This window comes from Amia ocellicauda, chromosome 2, assembly GCF_036373705.1.
Source record: "Amia ocellicauda isolate fAmiCal2 chromosome 2, fAmiCal2.hap1, whole genome shotgun sequence".
NCBI classification, from domain to species: Eukaryota; Metazoa; Chordata; class Actinopteri; order Amiiformes; family Amiidae; genus Amia; species Amia ocellicauda.
Window position 1 is genome coordinate 62,327,655 of NC_089851.1, and position 17,042 is coordinate 62,344,696.

The window sequence follows — 17,042 nt, forward strand, 5'->3', positions numbered from 1 at the left end:
TGGACCAGAGAAAACAAATGTAAACAAATCTTATTAACTGTTCCCATAGACAAACTCATTTGTTTATAACTTGGTTATTACACATTTATGATGTATTTGAGGGAATCTGAGCATTTTAGCTGCCTGAGTTAGATGTTTTATACTGACAACATAACTGTGTGAGACACTAGATTGAGCTATAGGACTGAGCAGAACCGGCTGAGCTGAACGAGAAAGACGCAGTAGAGGTGGAATTTTGAAACCCTTCACTGCACGGGCACAGCTGTAATCCAGTGGCTGTGTTTGGTAACATCAAAGCTCTTCCATGTATCCCCCTTTTTATAGATTAGATCAACAGATTACAGAGTTAAAGAGGATGTATACATCTGTTTCTGCTAATAGGAGAATACAGAAACACATTAAACAACACTATTGCCTCATCATTCCCAGTTGAAGATTTCTGTCTCTCAGTTTAAAGAATCAAAATCTATGAGATGTAAAGCACAAATGATATTTCTGCTTAATCCATTTTATTCTGGAACCTGCAAACACAATGGAAAGCCATGCGACAAGGTTAACTCAATCATTTGACCAGATGTGATGATGATAAAATAACTTTTATTCCGACGACAGTAACCTTTCATGTCTCTTCCTCAATTGTTCCTCTACAAATTAAGCAGACAAAGGAGTGTCTCGTCACAAAGTGTGGTTTGGTTCGTGTCACGCAGATTCAGGATGTTTTAGTCAGAGACAAATTTCCCAATTCAGGAACAGAGCATAATTGTGCAGAGCAGACCAAGCATACGTTTCACAAAACAAAATAAAAAACCATTGGATAAAATCAAAACGGGGGAAAGAAAAACAACAAAAACAAATTATTTAAATATAGCTTTCAAAATGCTTTATGTACAATTAACACTAAGATATTAATAGACTAAAATGATACAGGATAACACTGATACAACAACAGACAAGACGGAAAGTTTACTCACAATATTAAATGAAATGCAAGTTTCGCAAGGAACATTCAAGCTGTCAAAAAACAACAATATCTTAAAAAATCGGAAACCCAAAAAATCCTACGGTAAATTCGAACTAGTTCCAAAAAAGGAAGAAAGCTTATTCAAATGGTTTGCCACATGCACGTCAAATGCAACGAGAAATCACATTCAAAGGAAAAAAGCAAAGACTTGTGCCTTGCAAACTCTCAGAGTGAAAGTCACCGACAACAGCCAAACTGATTAACGCAATTTTTTTTTTCTTCTTTCTATGGCGAACAAAATTGCCTTTCTCTTTTATTCGGGTTCAGGTTCTGTAATATACAAGTGCGATGATACATTGAAATGTTATTACTTCAGTGCTACAGAATGGCACAGCATGCACACGCTGGTGAGCACGTCCAGGTTTCATATTGAGGTAACATTGAAAAAATACATTTCGTGGTTATGGCTAGCTTTGAAGATGTCAAGAGTTTTTTTTTTTCTCTAAGAAATTCCCAAACCGATTTTTCAGCAGGTCAATTACAATAACCGTTTTGGTCAGGATGCATCCCAGGGAAGGACTGTTTGCTCCCAGACTAAGGCACAGCGCCTGAAAATAGTTTCTAGGCATCCATTTAATTAGCGTTGTAAGACATCATATGCAGAAACGAAAATCAAAAAAACAGTCTGACTGTACTCTGTGAGGCGCTCACTGGATATGACTTAAAATCCGAAATGAACAGGATATTCATTCCTTGCCTTTTTTTAATTGTAGTTGTTTTTAGTAAGAGGTGGAACATGGACCACTTACACTACAGCTCGACTCAAAACTACTCAACTGTAAGACCTATATGAGGCTACAAGGACCCCAAGAGAAGGACACAACCTGAACACGGAAATAAATCAGAACAAAGTCTCTATTAACCTCCCACCCGCCCTCCCCATGAAACATCGACAATATTTGGTGTGCTACGTTTACATTAAACAATGGATACAAGCACAAAGGTCTTCATGATTTCAAAAGTGTACTGCTGATTACATAAAGTAGCCCCCCACCACATAGGGTTTCTGCATTTCATTCTGCAAATCAACTTTTCCTGACCCATGAAAAGAGAGCCCAAACACCGCTCAGCTGAAATTGTTGTGCTATAAAACCTTCCTTTCACTTCGTTCCGTGGTCTCTCCTGGGCGGATACTGAGAGTGAAGCTCTGGCGAGAGGCCCGGGCGTGTGGAGAGATCTTCCCAACACAGGGACCATGGAGACGGCTCTGAGGAGCAGGCGATCTTCTGCAGAGAGAGTCCTCCTACAACTTTGAATTTACTGGCAAAAACAGAAACTTAATAAAAAAAAAAACACAAACATGATGCCATAATGTTTCTTTTGTTTGCTTTTGCTCTTATATATATAATGTGTGTGTGTGTGTGTGTGTGTGTGTTTGTGTGTGTGTATGTGTGAGAGAGATGTTAGTAATGCCATGCTGGATGTTGTAAACGAAGGGGTAGAAGGATGAGCCAGGTGACCTTCCCCGTCGGCAGTCCTGGACGCATGCTAGCGGGAAACTCCTCAAGAACGGACAAAGAAAATGGCGGAAATGGCAGAACGAAATCGAACAAAAACGAAACTGAAAAACATATATTCAGTTGCATATTGTCTTCAAGAAGCTGTGTTGTGCTCGGTCCGGGGAGCGGGTTAGTCCCCTTCTTCGCTCTCCTCTTCCATTCGCTCCTCGAAAACTTTGTCGGGGAGTCGGAAGCATTCCTCAAAAAAGTTCACGATGGAGTGGTAGAGGTGCTGCTTGCTCCCGCTGTTCTCGATGTAGTGTCCCTCGTCGGGATAGATCTGAGGAGGGGGCAAAAAATGGGTGAAAATGAGACAATCACACTCTTTGGATCGGATTGGATTGATTGTTTTGTCACTTAACATTCACGGATGATTGGAAACAGGAATAGCTGAGCTCTGTGGATTGTGTCTTGCATTATCCCTTCCAAAAGTATAGACAAATATTCATTATAAAATGTATAATTCAATTAACAATCTGATACACAGTACATCGGTATCCAGAAATACAAAGAAAAACACATTCCTGGTCCAAAAAAAAGTACACGTCTTTCAGTAGTGAACAAATGCAAACTAACGGACATTTCTAGAAATAAGGAGATTATTATGCAATTGATTTTCACTACGTCAAACGATCGAGATTGTGCGCCGTATTGTGTTCATGACTTGCACTGCGGAGACGGTTTGTTGTGGAGCCATAAATTATTATTTTTGTCATTTAGCTGACGCTCTTATCCACAGTAACTTACATTTGTACCCATTTATACAGCTGGGCATTGTACTGAAGCAATCTAAGTAAAGTACCTTGCTCAAAGGTACAACAGCACTGCCCCACCTGGAATTTGAACCCTCAACCTTCCAGTCATGAGTCCAGAGCCCTAATCACTACTCCACAGTGCTGCCTAATTGTGCATTTTGTACCGTTTCACAACAATGCATCCTATATTTACACACAATGACAGAATCAAATGTACCAGAAGCTCTTGTGATGAAGAAAAAAACAGTGCAGCAGAAAAGAAAATGTGACTTGCAGAAACATAGACAGTGAGAGAGAGAGGTGAACCTTTTCAGCACTGTTTCATGACTGAATGCCAATCATGCAATACAGTAGAAAACCAGGATAATGAAGCTAATGCCAACCTTAAACTCTGTTAAAGATTCATACTGGGCCATTAATACTCTTAGTAAGAGTACAGGGTTTCTGTAAAATAATGTATGCTATGCTAAAGAATGAAGTGTAATCTTAGGATAATCCCATAAACGGTTGTGATCCCCTCTTAAATTATATATGCAGCAAAAGAAGATTTGAAAACTATAGTAAGTGGAGCAGTTGCATCTTCACTGGTGACCTAGTAATTCCCCGTCAAGGATTATTATTATGATCAAAGTGGAAAATGAAGCAATTAGGCAACTGCTAAAGTTGGTAACACAAACACTCACACTACATGTAAAGAGATTACATGTTACCAATGTCTCCCCTCTCTCTCTCTCTCTCTCTCTCTCCTTTTCTATTTTAATAATAGAAAAGAAAATCAATTTAAATGAAATCCGCCATCATGAGGGGCATAATCCCTTTTGGACGGAAGCCATAGAGTTGATGAAATTCTTTGATCATACAAATCGGGCTGCATTCTGCGGAACAAAACCTGTAGGAACTGTGTTTCGCATCATTTCCACAGCAATATAGTATGTATTGTACATTAGCATGAATGAGAAAAACTTATTATAATAAGTTGACAGGAGGATACTATTACATACTGTAAACCCTCCAAATTTAGGTACGCAATCATTTCCACATAAACAGGCAAAGAGATTAAAAAAGTGTCACTACACTATAAGGGTTCAGATTATATCTCTTAAAAATGCAATATAATATTAACACTCCCGATCAATTTCCGCTGAATCAATAAGTCTGTCTCTCAAAAGTAATTATTCTGTTTTTCTTTTTGTCTTTTTTCTGTCACTCTGAATTGTGCAGTCTGTCAACCACAGGTGTTCAAACAGAGGAAAGAAAGAGTAAGTTTGACGCCGGTATATATACACAGCTGGCCAAGAAGTGATTCTGGAAGCATGATTTATGTAACAGAATCGCTTAATTTATACTTTTAAAAGGTGCAGAAATCGAGACACGTTCTTGAGCCATTTGAAAGCAGTTTATTAAGTGACCCTGGCTGACATTTCTGAAATGTATTCATTTGATCCCTTTCATAAACCAGGCTGGCACGGGTCTCCGAGATGTGGACGACACTTCGCAGGTCACGGTTTCTACTCCTGCAGCTTGAAGGACTGTTATTAGAAGCCATTTGAACTGGAAAGAAAATGGAAACACTTACCTGACAATGTGAGCAACACTAAAGCATCCGCTGCAAAGCACACAGATCGCATTTTACACAATCAGCCAGTCAGACATCGAGCAATGAGAAAATGCAGGTGATATATTACCCTCCCGTGAAGGATTATTCAGAGAAAGGCGATTCGATAATATTAATATGGTTAGCGCTGACTTCTTGCCTAAGGGAACTGAATCCCATTATCACACAGAGCAATTAGAGACAGTGCGTACCTGAAGCGTGTAATTTGCCTTTTCGTTGATGAGCTGGTTAATGAAGTCTGCTGTGTGCTGGAAATGAACTTTTTCTGAGAAGGAAGGAAAAAAACAAACAGAACAACAATAAATATGTGGATTTCATACAAATCAGTGTCGTTTAGAACTAGACTCTTGAGATTTAAGGCAACTGCTTTATAATTCATTATTTTAAACATTTATATATATATATATATATATATATAAATGATACAGAAACTGTAAACAACACAACGGAGCGTGGAAAGATTGGTGCTTGGATTAACAAGGGATCTGAGAATAAACAGAGGTATGTGACATCTTTGAAAGAGTGAAAACATTAAAATGACAATGGGCCAGACACAGGGCAAGGATAACAGAGCAAAGCAGGACAAAAGAAACTGTAGAATGGATCCCAAGAGAGCAAAAAGACCCAGAAGATGACCACACGAAAGATGGGCAGATGAAATCGAAAGCTATGCTGGTTAGACCTGGAAAACAACCACTGAACGAGTGGAAACATTGTGTGGAGGCCTTCAACCAGCAATGATGATGAGATATATGACAGTATGCCAAGATCCGTCCAATAGGTGTGTGTCCAAATGATGCTGTGTGTAAAAAAGAAAACACCCCAAACTGACAACTATTGGTTTAGTCAAAGAGCTGTTTCTAATTTGATTCCAGAATCCCAGGTGGAATGTATACATTGTCTCGTTAGTGTGTAACGAATCACATTATCAAACAGCCCGTGCTCTGATTTATTTATGTATTCAATCGTTCTTAATAGGTGCAAAGCATATGCACGGGCAACACAACGACACCTCTTCGAAATCTGAGACAGAGCTCATTTCCATTCAATCCTGACATGTTCGAAACAAAACTAGGATCTTCTGCGCTTCAGGAAGTTTTTGCTGCGAGGTTTGGTCGTGGTTCACAGTCGAATACGACCCGTAGTGACAGCAGAAATTAACCATCTACTGTAATAACTGTAGTAAAGTTTATGAAGCAAAGCCTGCAGGCAGCGTCTCCCAGTTTATATACTCTTTTGAAATGTACATATAGTAATACACACATTCATCTTATTTTTTGGTCACTTAATGGTATTCTCAGATGAGCAGCAAGTTTGTATATCTCACCAAGATTACAATCCACTGCTGTAGATTTCTATAAACGCATACCCAGCCTCTCCGTTCACACAGCTGTCACAGGAGTTCACCGGGGGGGTGAACCATGTGACCAACGTGTCAGTCACAGCAGCGATTCACAACAGACGCTAACTTACCATCAGCCGTCGGATGAATAATCAGAAACTTTTTATTAATGAGCTGGGCAGCTCGAGGTCCTAATTTCACCATCTGCAAATAAATAAAACAGATCACATACTTCAGATCTCTCTACATCTCTTACATATGCAAATCACATGACCAATGGGTGGGAAGGAGTTGAACGGTGACAATACCTCATATGCATTTGGTTCTCGTTTCGGTAGTCCTAGATATCTCTCTGAAAACGCGGAGGCTGGAAGAGAAAGGACAGAAGTACACACTATTCAAACATCGTAATTTCCCCCGAGGGAGAAATCCCTCCAAAGCACAGACAGTTAAGCAGGGCTGAGGACTAGTCTAGACTTTTAATTTTTATATTTTTTGTCAGGAATTTTCTGGTACTTATCTGGGATACGCTTCTTCAATTTGCAATGTAAATTGTGTCATCCTCCGCAACGTTTACACAGGATTAAAGCCAATAACAGCACACAAACAAGCGAACACACACGTGCCGATTACAATTTTAAGCAATGTGGAGCGAGCAGGCTGCCATTTAGGATTATAAAACAGGCTGAGGAGATACGCAGTAACCTCTCTGATTCTCCTCTGCCACTGTGGTTTAACATCTGTGCTGGGTGGCATTGAAACTGTCTTCTAATATGTGGAAATGTCCAGCTTATAGACCTGAAAGATTTGGGATGATTTTCAAAAGGGGCCAAAATAAGAGGCTTTGAGAAATTCAGTTTGCGACCAGCTTATGTCAGGAAGGCAAATCACTTCATTTATATTTCCAAAGGCACAGAGAATGGAGACATGATAATGAGATCAATACCCCCGAGGGGGTGACACAGTGACTGGAATGAGGTTTTAGAAATCGCTGTGAAACCGGCTTCTTGTTTTTCCCCCTCGTGAAAATCAACAACTCGCAAATTACAGAAGCGTAACTTATTCCAAAGGCGGGTTGTCATTCGAGACAGAAATGGGAAGTTGTGTGCCATGGGAAAATTCATAAATGATCTCATGGATGTGAACGTGGTCTGAAGGGGGGAAAAAGCATATTCTTCCACACACTGATTAAAAACACCAGTGTCAGATTATTGATACTGTACAGTGCAGGCACTGATTTCCAATTCTGGCCCTTTTTCTGCTGCTTGCCTGCGCCCATTCCTCAAAGCCTCCGAGGTCTGGGTCTGGCTGCCAATAAGCATAATCGGTATTATTGAGGCTTACCATATAGTCTGAAATCAGTAATGGGGGAAACAGCCAATCCACATTTTAAGGATTCTTCGGCACTCAAAAGGCGACTGGTTAAATAACCGCCGTACACCTGAAAATGACAGGGAGAACAACAAATTAATTTTTTTAGAGTATATATACACCATCTGGAAATGATTTGTAGATATCTTGAAATAGGTGGGAGGTTATTTTGAAATATCTTCACATGTATTTCAGATATCTGTACATTATTTTAAGATATCTTGAAATATATAAATATATCTTGAAATGCAACTGAATCTCTCTGTAAGTGATAACTAACTAGACTATATATATATTTAAAAGCAGACGTGTATATATATATATATATATACACATACACACCATTGCTTTGTAATACACTAATAAGTCTGCTTTTAAATATCCTAGAAGTGGATATTGCATGTGAAGATATCTCGAAATAACCTCCCACCTATTTCAAGATATCTACAAATCATTTCCAGATATCTGCAAATGACTTCCTGTTCAAATACATAAAGATATCTGTAAGTATTTAAAGATATCTTGAAATGCAGCTGAAGATGTCTCTAAATGATTACTTGGCATGCCATAGACTTTCCTCCTTCTCAAACCTGTTAAATTCAATACATAAATAAAACTCCATTGCCAGTTTTGTCCCATCAGTGTCTCACGTTGTGTCTCCATCACACAGCTGATTTCTGTCCCACAAAACAATGCATTAAAACATGAAAACCATGCACGGCCACAAACAGCAGTGACTCTACTCTCTCCCCTGCTGTATTTTCTCGGCTCATCTCATGTTGTTGTACAGAATTTATTATCCTGTTTGACAAGGGCTGACTGTCAATAAACATTTGACCCGCAGAGCTGTGAACCACTTCAAATAATTTATGGCAGCTGTTCATTTAATTTTATCACTGGTTTACATCATTGTGCAGATTTCACTTTATGATCCAGCCTCTTAAATTGCTCTCTCATCAAGCGTACGGAAATGTACCACACAGCATTTCCCCCTCCATTCATTATAATCACCCAGAGAACTGTTAGACTTTTAAAAAATGTAATGCCTCCCTAGAATGGAAAGATATGAGGCTGTAATCCTGAAAACAGAGCCTATTAATTTGCAAATAAGCCTGATTATATTTTGCGAGAATATACCACTGTTAAAAACTGTTTTTTTTTTTTAAATAAAGCAACAGCAACAAAAGTTCATCTTCATTGGACAATAACCGATACCGATTTCAAGTGGATGAAATATTGTTTTGCCTCAAAATCAATTCACTAAATCCCACTTCCAGATTATTTCAGACTCGGCACAAACACATCCGTTTTTGGGTGAATATGGAAACACACGCTGATGCTGTTTTCAGGGAGCGGTGGAACGCTTGCCCTGGTGTTTGGAGCAAATGCATGATCTACACTCGCTGCATGTCTGTTTTTGTCCTGCTATAACATAATAAAGGCCAAATGTACAGATACAGACCCCATTGCCCACAAAACACCACACCTGAGACCAAATGAAAGCCGTTCCCACATGCAACGTCAGCTCGGCAGAAACGCTTACACGTTCAAATGCTGCAGTTTAGTGCCACCAGCCGCCGTGCTCATCAGTAATGCATTCATCATTCAGCCTCTTTCATTACGAAGAAAGTGCTGACGAATGGCCTCCGCAGGGTGGTGACTGGCATTACAGTGTGTGCGTTTCGTAACGCAGGGACATTCAGAGCAGAAATACTTTAAAGCATAATCTTAAATACTTTCCCTTAAGCCTCTTTAAATAAAGAACCAGCAAGCTGGAGGAGGCTTAAATTGAAATGTACCACTCAAAGAGCCTTTATTTTCTCTCTCTTTTTTTAGTTATTTCAATAAATATAAATACATAAAAAGACTGCCTTATCATATAAAATCATTTCAATTACTTAACTAAAGAGTTGTTCACTGCAGGTTTTGTTCTTTTAATTGTATGGAGTTATTTTTTATTTGAAAAGACCCGTTTCAAACAGAGTTTGATTAAAGTGCTCTTCACCCGGGAAGGAAGATAATTGAAACATCAGTCCCTTCATTTCCCTGTCATCTGCCTGGCATTGCAAGAAGTGTTTGAATTTGAAAAGTACAAATAGATATCGATTTCTGCATGGAAACACAACGACAGCCTTTACAGTGGGGGAAAAAAGTATTTGATCCCCTGCTGATTTTGTTCGTTTGCCCACTGACAAAGAAATGATCAGTCTATAATTTTAATGGTAGGTGTATTTTAACAGTGAGAGACAGAATAACAACAAAAAAATCCAGAAAAACGCATTTCAAAAAAGTTATAAATTGATTTGCATGTTAATGAGGGAAATAAGTATTTGACCCCTTCGACTTAGTACTTGGTGGCAAAACCCTTGTTGGCAATCACAGAGGTCAGACGTTTCTTGTAGTTGGCCACCAGGTTTGCACACATCTCAGGAGGGATTTTGTCCCACTCCTCTTTGCAGATCCTCTCCAAGTCATTAAGGTTTCGAGGCTGACGTTTGGCAACTCGAACCTTCAGCTCCCTCCACAGATTTTCTATGGGATTAAGGTCTGTAGACTGGCTAGGCCACTCCAGGACCTTAATGTGCTTCTTCTTGAGCCACTCCTTTGTTGCCTTAGCTGTCTGTTTTGGGTCATTGTCATGCTGGAATACCCATCCACGACCCATTTTCAATGCCCTGGCTGAGGGAAGGAGGTTCTCACCCAAGATTTGACGGTACATGGCCCCGTCCATCGTCCCTTTGATGCGGTGCAGTTGTCCTGTCCCCTTAGCAGAAAAACACCCCCAAAGCATAATGTTTCCACCTCCATGTTTGACGGTGGAGATGGTGTTCTTGGGGTCATTCCTCCTCCTCCAAACACAGCGAGTTGAGTTGATGCCAAAGAGCTCGATTTTGGTCTCATCTGACCACAACACTTTCACCCAGTTCTCCTCTGAATCATTCAGATGTTCATTGGCAAACTTCATGTACATGTACATGTGCTTTCTTGAGTAGGGGGGCCTTGCGGGCGCTGCAGGATTTCAGTCCTTCACGGCGTAGTGTGTTACTAATTGTTTTCTTGGTGACTATGGTCCCAGCTGCCTTGAGATCATTAACAAGATCCTCCCGTGTAGTTCTGGGCTGATTCCTCACCGTTCTCATGATCATTGAAACTCCACGAGGTGAGATCTTGCATGGAGCCCCAGACCGAGGGAGACTGACAGTTATTTTGTGTTTCTTCCATTTGCGAATAATCGCATCAACTGTTGTCACCTTCTCACCAAGCTGCTTGGCGATGGTCTTGTAGCCCATTCCAGCCTTGTGTAGGTCTACAATCTTGTCCCTGACATCCTTGGACAGCTCTTTGGTCTTGGCCATGGTGGAGAGTTTGGAATCTGATTGATTGATTGCTTCTGTGGACAGGTGTCTTTTATAAAGGTAACGAGCTGAGATTAGAAGCTCTCCCTTTAAGAGAGTGCTCCTAATCTCAGCTCGTTTCCTGTATAAAAGACACCTTGGAGCCAGAAATCTTGCTGATTGATAGGGGATCAAATACTTATTTCCCTCATTAACATGAAATCAATGTATAACTTTTTTGAAATGCGTTTTTCTGGATTTTGTTGTTGTTATTCTGTCTCTCACTGTTAAAATACACCTACCATTAAAATTATAGACTGATCATTTCTTTGTCAGTGGGCAAACGTACAAAATCAGCAGGGGATCAAATACTTTTTTCCCTCACTGTAACTGGCCATTACAAGACGTCATATAGATAGAGACTAAACCCCTATAATCTAGGGATTGCTGATTTTAAGTCTGGTTATATATAAGCTGAAGGATATATGCTTGCAGAGCTCAGTTTACAGATCTGAATCAAGGCACACATGTTCACAAGCATGAGTCGAGAGACTCCTAAGAGCGAGGGGAATATTTACACAATAGCCAAACGCTATTCAGTTGTGTTTTGGTAGGGGGGTTGACTCCTCCCTTGGTAGTTTCATTGACTACAGCGGAGATGGAGAATGGAGTTTATTACTAACTAGACCCCTCTACACTGACTGGGCGACTGCTTATTAAAACAAATGCCTTTTTTACAGTTTCCTAGAAGCCAGACAAAAGGTGTCAGCTCCAGACAAGAGGTAGCCGGTCAGACTCAGCGCTTAAACCCAGCCTCTGCAATTCCCAGGAGAATGTCAGGCTCTTGTTGAGTTTCCCACAGTGCTCTGCTCTGCTCCTGATTTACTCGTTTATTTTTAGCATTGTTCTGCTACAGAGCTCGGGTTGGCAGATGAGTCCCACAGTACTTCACGAGACAGGAGGTAAAGGTGTACAGGGAAATGTTCCTGCAAGAAGAATCTGGTTATAAAGACATTAATAGTGCCTTGTTCCTTTTTATTTCCCTCTTGAAATGTGTTAGAATATTGATTAAGACAAGCAGCGAAGCCAGGGATTTTTTTTTTAAACCTCTTACAATGCTCAATAGCGCTTGTCAAACTATGACATCAATCAAGGAGATAAAAGTTCTCCTCACAAGCAAAAAACATTAAGGGAAGGGTGACAAGAATTACCTTTCCGAAAGCCCCAATGCGAGTCTTGTCGATGTACGGTTCTTTGGAGAGAATTCTGAAATTCAAGGACAAGGAAGAAAACATAAATTAAACCAAAGTGCAATTTGAAAATCCAACACTTGATGACTTCTTGCTTGACAGAGGGATATGTTCTTCTACAAACCCGCAGTCAAACAGGGTGTTTTAAATGTACTTTGGTTTGACATTGGTTTGTTTACAGAGCTTAATAAGAAAAAGGAGGTGAGCCACACATTCTTATAGAACTAATAACGTACAATACACATTCAACACTGAAAAAGCGCACTGAATTGAAAAAAATAACAAACGGGTATGATTAATTTCCCTCTAGTGTTCTCCAGATTAATTCTCTCTGTTTCCCCTCCGTTAGTAACATCTCTTCAGGTGATGTACGGCTCCGTTGCCAACGCTCCTCAATTTCATTTAAATGCTCAGTTCATCCACAAATTGCGTAAATAAATGACTAATAGACAATACGGAAACGTATTTGATTGCTATGAGTGGGTGTTTATTTTCATAAGCAAATTTAGAATCTGATTGCTAAGCTGCTGAATTTCCTTTTCACGATAACATATTTCTAAATGGCTTGTGAAGAGTTCCCCACAATATGTGTTAATTAAAACCATTAAAATAGTCTTGGGTGTCCCAGTGTCTTCTGTTACTGCTGTATCAGTCTTTACTCTGGTAAAGATCATTTTAGGTCAGGGTAAATCAACATATAATTACGAAGTTAAGCAAATACAGCTGTGACAACAACAGCAATACAGTGAAGACAGAGATATAAGACATTCATGCCGTATTATCCCGAGTTTCCTCTGTTTCCCACCTGAGAGCCTCAAGCTGGTCCTGTTGCTCAAAGTCTCCCAGTTTCTTCTGGATCTTGTGCAGCAGGTTCGTGCCCTGGAAACCACTGCCCCGGCCATCAACGCGCATCACTATGGTACCGAAGCTGCTGACCAGAACCGTGGCCCAGTCGATCTGGAACTTCTCCGACACCGTTTGTTCCCCCGGGGTCCCGTCCCTGAAATGACGACAACGGAGTCAGTCACAGTGTGGCTTCATTAAAGCCTCCCAGCCCTGCAAATAAGTGAGGGGTACGATCGATCCCTCTCGCCACAGCAGTGCAGTCCAGATCCAGCATCCAGGATGGGCGTCGGGCATCTCTGTATAGATCTCAAACTCTGCTCTGAGATGGGACACCTGCCGCTCAGGTGATTGTGAACAGTTTTTTCCTCTGCATGGTGAGATCTACAACAAACAGCTTCCCTACTGACACTGCCAAAATACAAATCCCTGTGAAATCTGAAATCACTAATGATGTGAGAGAGAAGGTTAATTGAGGGCTCTATTGGAGACATTATCAGATGCGATGTGATAATTGGAAAGGATTGAAACATCAGCACTGAAGTTTCACTGGAGATAATATTGTGAGGGGGCTGCTACGCCATTATAGCTTTAAGACATCTGTTCAAATCAGCTGGAACGCGTCCCTAGTACAGATCCTCCATATACATACATCAAAACAAATCGACACGCCAGGTTTCCACCACCTTTCATACAAACATGGTGCATTTAGAAACACAGGTATCAGAACATTATGGTCTTCACAACGACACTATTCGGTTGAACTATTTATGTCTTCCTTTGGAAAAACACACACACTTATCCTGATCAGTCTACGTTCAGCTCCACTTCATAGAGGGTGCAAGTAAATCTGCAGGCTCCTGTATATACAGACAATCGGTCGTTGTGAGAGATTGTCCCCAAAGGATGAGCAGTGGACTGCACCCCATTCATTTAAGCCAACAAAAAAACAATGTGTGAAGTTGTTGGTCTGTGATTTGACCAAGAGATCCCTCTAATCAACATGATTATACTGCAATGACTAATTACTAATTGTATGTTTCCCCATTATGATCTAAACACACTGTGAATTGCTCTCCTTTAGTGCAACAGCTGATGGGGAAACTGGCAGGCAGGGTTCAATGAAAATTATTAAAACTCAACTCAACTGGGAAAGGGCAAAGTTTGGGCCGTTGGGAGAGAAGTGCTCAGATTGTGTTGCTATAAAAGAAGAAACACAGAAAGATATCCGACTGAATATGAACTCACGCTGCTTTTACAAATAATAGGGCTTTAATTAGTCTGCCGTGGATATAGATGAAGGCGAGGCATCACAGGAAGTTGAGGATGGCTTTCAAAGGTCACTCCACGGCAGGGGGCTAATGAATGGCAACAACGCGGCTGCAGGTAACTCAACTTGAACATGCGACAGAATCTGTAATTTGCTCTCCACTTCCTGCAGGGAGCAATTCAATACAAAACAAACAAAACAATGCTGCGATTAATTTAGATTTCAACTGCACCTTCTTGGAATGTCTCCAACTAAATGCTTCATGAGTTTCCTATTAAATCACTCCAAGTATGAAGTCAGTATCAATTTGTTTTTTTTCAATTTTTCGTTCTGTTCTCAATTTTCACCCAGAGATGTTCATGTCTTTTCCACCACGGAGCACAAGGGCGTAGGAGAGATGTGTCTCCTGTTTATGTGGCAGAATCGATTTGCCGGCCTGGTGCTTCACACGGCTGACATCTCCAGCCTGATATTGTCTTTCAAAAGCGATAATTGATGCATTTTAAAAAGCTTCGGTACAGAGGAATGTGCCTGCGTCTCTGTGCGGAGATCGGACAAATAGCAGTCACTAATTTGTCAGAAAATTGTCCGAAAACCTCGCTAAAATAAGATGACTAGCAATATCTGTACAACGGCACAGGGGGAAATCATAATTATCCTCATCAGAGAAAGAAAGGACATTTAAATTTAAGTTCACCAGGTATTTAAAAGGGTAAATATATACAAAGAGAAAATCTAGTGCATTTGGATATTTTTCCCCTGAAATGAAGCCGTTGTTGTAGCACCCGGGTACGGCTGCTCAGACAGAGTCCAGGAGGTTGACTAATTACTGTAATTAATTAATGAATCACTCACACCAGGAGGAGGAGAGGATAGTGCGATGTCTCCTGAAAGCCGGCAGGTTTCAGAATCTGCACCGTCAGAGCTGGGCACACGAAACAGAGACGACAAAACAGGACAAAAAGAGGAAAAGGAAACATGTCAGTTTGATCATTGTGTTCAAGAATATACATATTTGGAGCAGCCATCTCCTGGTTTCTTTAGTGTCGGCTTTCACTACAGTATTTATAAGGCTGGGTTTTATAGAGCCAGGTTTTATAGGGATGTATATACAGCTTTACAGAAGCATTTACATTTGCCTTTGCATCGACCATCCTCAACTAGTTACATTCCTCTAAACAGGTTCGTAGTGGCTCTCAATTGTAATGCACTAGTGGCCCTTTGCTGGGAAAGTCTTCAGTTCTGTGTATGCGTTACTGGCTGACAAGAGTACAAGTCAGACGAAGAACTGAAGAAACACGACCTTAATAAACATCAAGAATAAATTCACCAAAAAGGACAGTTTATTGAAGGTGTTTTGTGTTGTTGTTGTGCAGTTGTGCAATTCCCCAAAGGAAATCAATCACTTTCTGGTACTTTTTGGTACTGATTGATCCGTGACTTCAAACAATGGGCCATTTCAAGGCTGGAAACCACGCAGAATCCCAACATGACCACAGTCTGTATTCAGGGTGGCTTTAGCAGGCATCAGAACTGGACGGGCCATGGTTGAAACCCACCGTAGTCCCCCATCATGATGTCTCTGTACTCCACTTCGGGCATCTGCATGGAGTCGTTGGTGATCCTCACTTCCTCGTTGCGCTCCAGTTCAGCGACCACTGTACAAGAAAACGAACACTTTTCTGAAATCTATAACACTGTCACTTTTAAAAGCTCCTCGATTGGGTAAGTACCTTTTACTGTGGCGAAAAAAAAAGATACAAATAAAAACCCGGAGGGCATTCGTACGAGGACGGCACACATTCACTTGCTCTCGCCCTCGACGGGTTTTGCAAGGTGCATCATTTAGGACACCTGTCTAAACATGTTTGCTTCTGCGGTTGTGACCTACTCAGTGTCCAACCAGTGAAAGCATTCTGTGTGAAAACATGATACTGCAACTGTCAGTCCGTTGCAGGATCAAGGCAACGACACATGTTAATGCCACTCGCTGAGTAGACTTAGTCTGCTTCTCTGTATCTTTTGCGTTGAGGGAGTAGCTCTGTTTTTGTTGTTGCGGTGGCTGTAAACGCCTCTCACAGGGAATCTATGGCAAGGGCACCAGATGGCAGAGTTGTATCAGCTCATCTAATGCAGTGGGATCCTTCAGGAGCGAGGGAGTTATTATGAATACGAGTCAAATACGAGGGCTACACTAACATTTCAGACTTGGGGAAAAGACAAGAAGTCAGCATCAGAAAATGTCTGAACACAGAGGGTGAAACTGGACTGTATTCTGTGCTTTTCTAACATATATGCTTATCTTGTTGTATGTGCACGTAGATCTGCTGCAATCTGTTATGCATTGGAAAATGTCTTGTGACAACTGTGAGTTGAGAGATTTTGTTTGAAGTGACGCGTTTAAATTGGGTTTAATATCAATGCAAAATAAGAAAAATGTTGCAGAAAACATTTCCCCCGAGTCATTATCATTCTTTTATATATTTTGTACATTGCACAGGTCCCTATCTGGGTCTCTATACATCTTATTCTCATCTTATTTTGCATGCATACATACAGTAGATTATTGTTTCATTTTGCTTTGAAACCAGTGCAGCTCATTTGTTGTTACTTTCTTCAGTTACGCACTTGCTATTTGATAAGGTTGTTTGGCAATGTTTGGACAATGTCCCCATGAATCTATGAATCTGCCACAGTATTGTATTACTCTGTGTTCCCTTTATTGCAATGTTTTGCCACAG

General features: G+C 40.6%; 1 protein-coding gene across 1 annotated transcript in view; it reads right to left on the reverse strand.

Moving 5' to 3' along the window:
- Positions 1-1,902: 1,902 nt before the first annotated feature.
- Positions 1,903-17,042, reverse strand: part of dpp6a (dipeptidyl-peptidase 6a) — a 131,795-nt gene continuing 116,655 nt past the window's right edge. The window contains exons 18-26 of the mRNA XM_066688218.1: positions 15,861-15,959; positions 15,157-15,226; positions 12,994-13,188; positions 12,150-12,204; positions 7,577-7,673; positions 6,541-6,599; positions 6,364-6,436; positions 5,082-5,155; positions 1,903-2,800 (exon numbers count right to left, since the gene is read on the reverse strand). Coding sequence (XP_066544315.1) covers positions 2,651-2,800; positions 5,082-5,155; positions 6,364-6,436; positions 6,541-6,599; positions 7,577-7,673; positions 12,150-12,204; positions 12,994-13,188; positions 15,157-15,226; positions 15,861-15,959 — 872 coding nt within the window. The 3' untranslated portion in view covers positions 1,903-2,650. The remainder of the gene's footprint in view (positions 2,801-5,081; positions 5,156-6,363; positions 6,437-6,540; positions 6,600-7,576; positions 7,674-12,149; positions 12,205-12,993; positions 13,189-15,156; positions 15,227-15,860; positions 15,960-17,042) is intronic.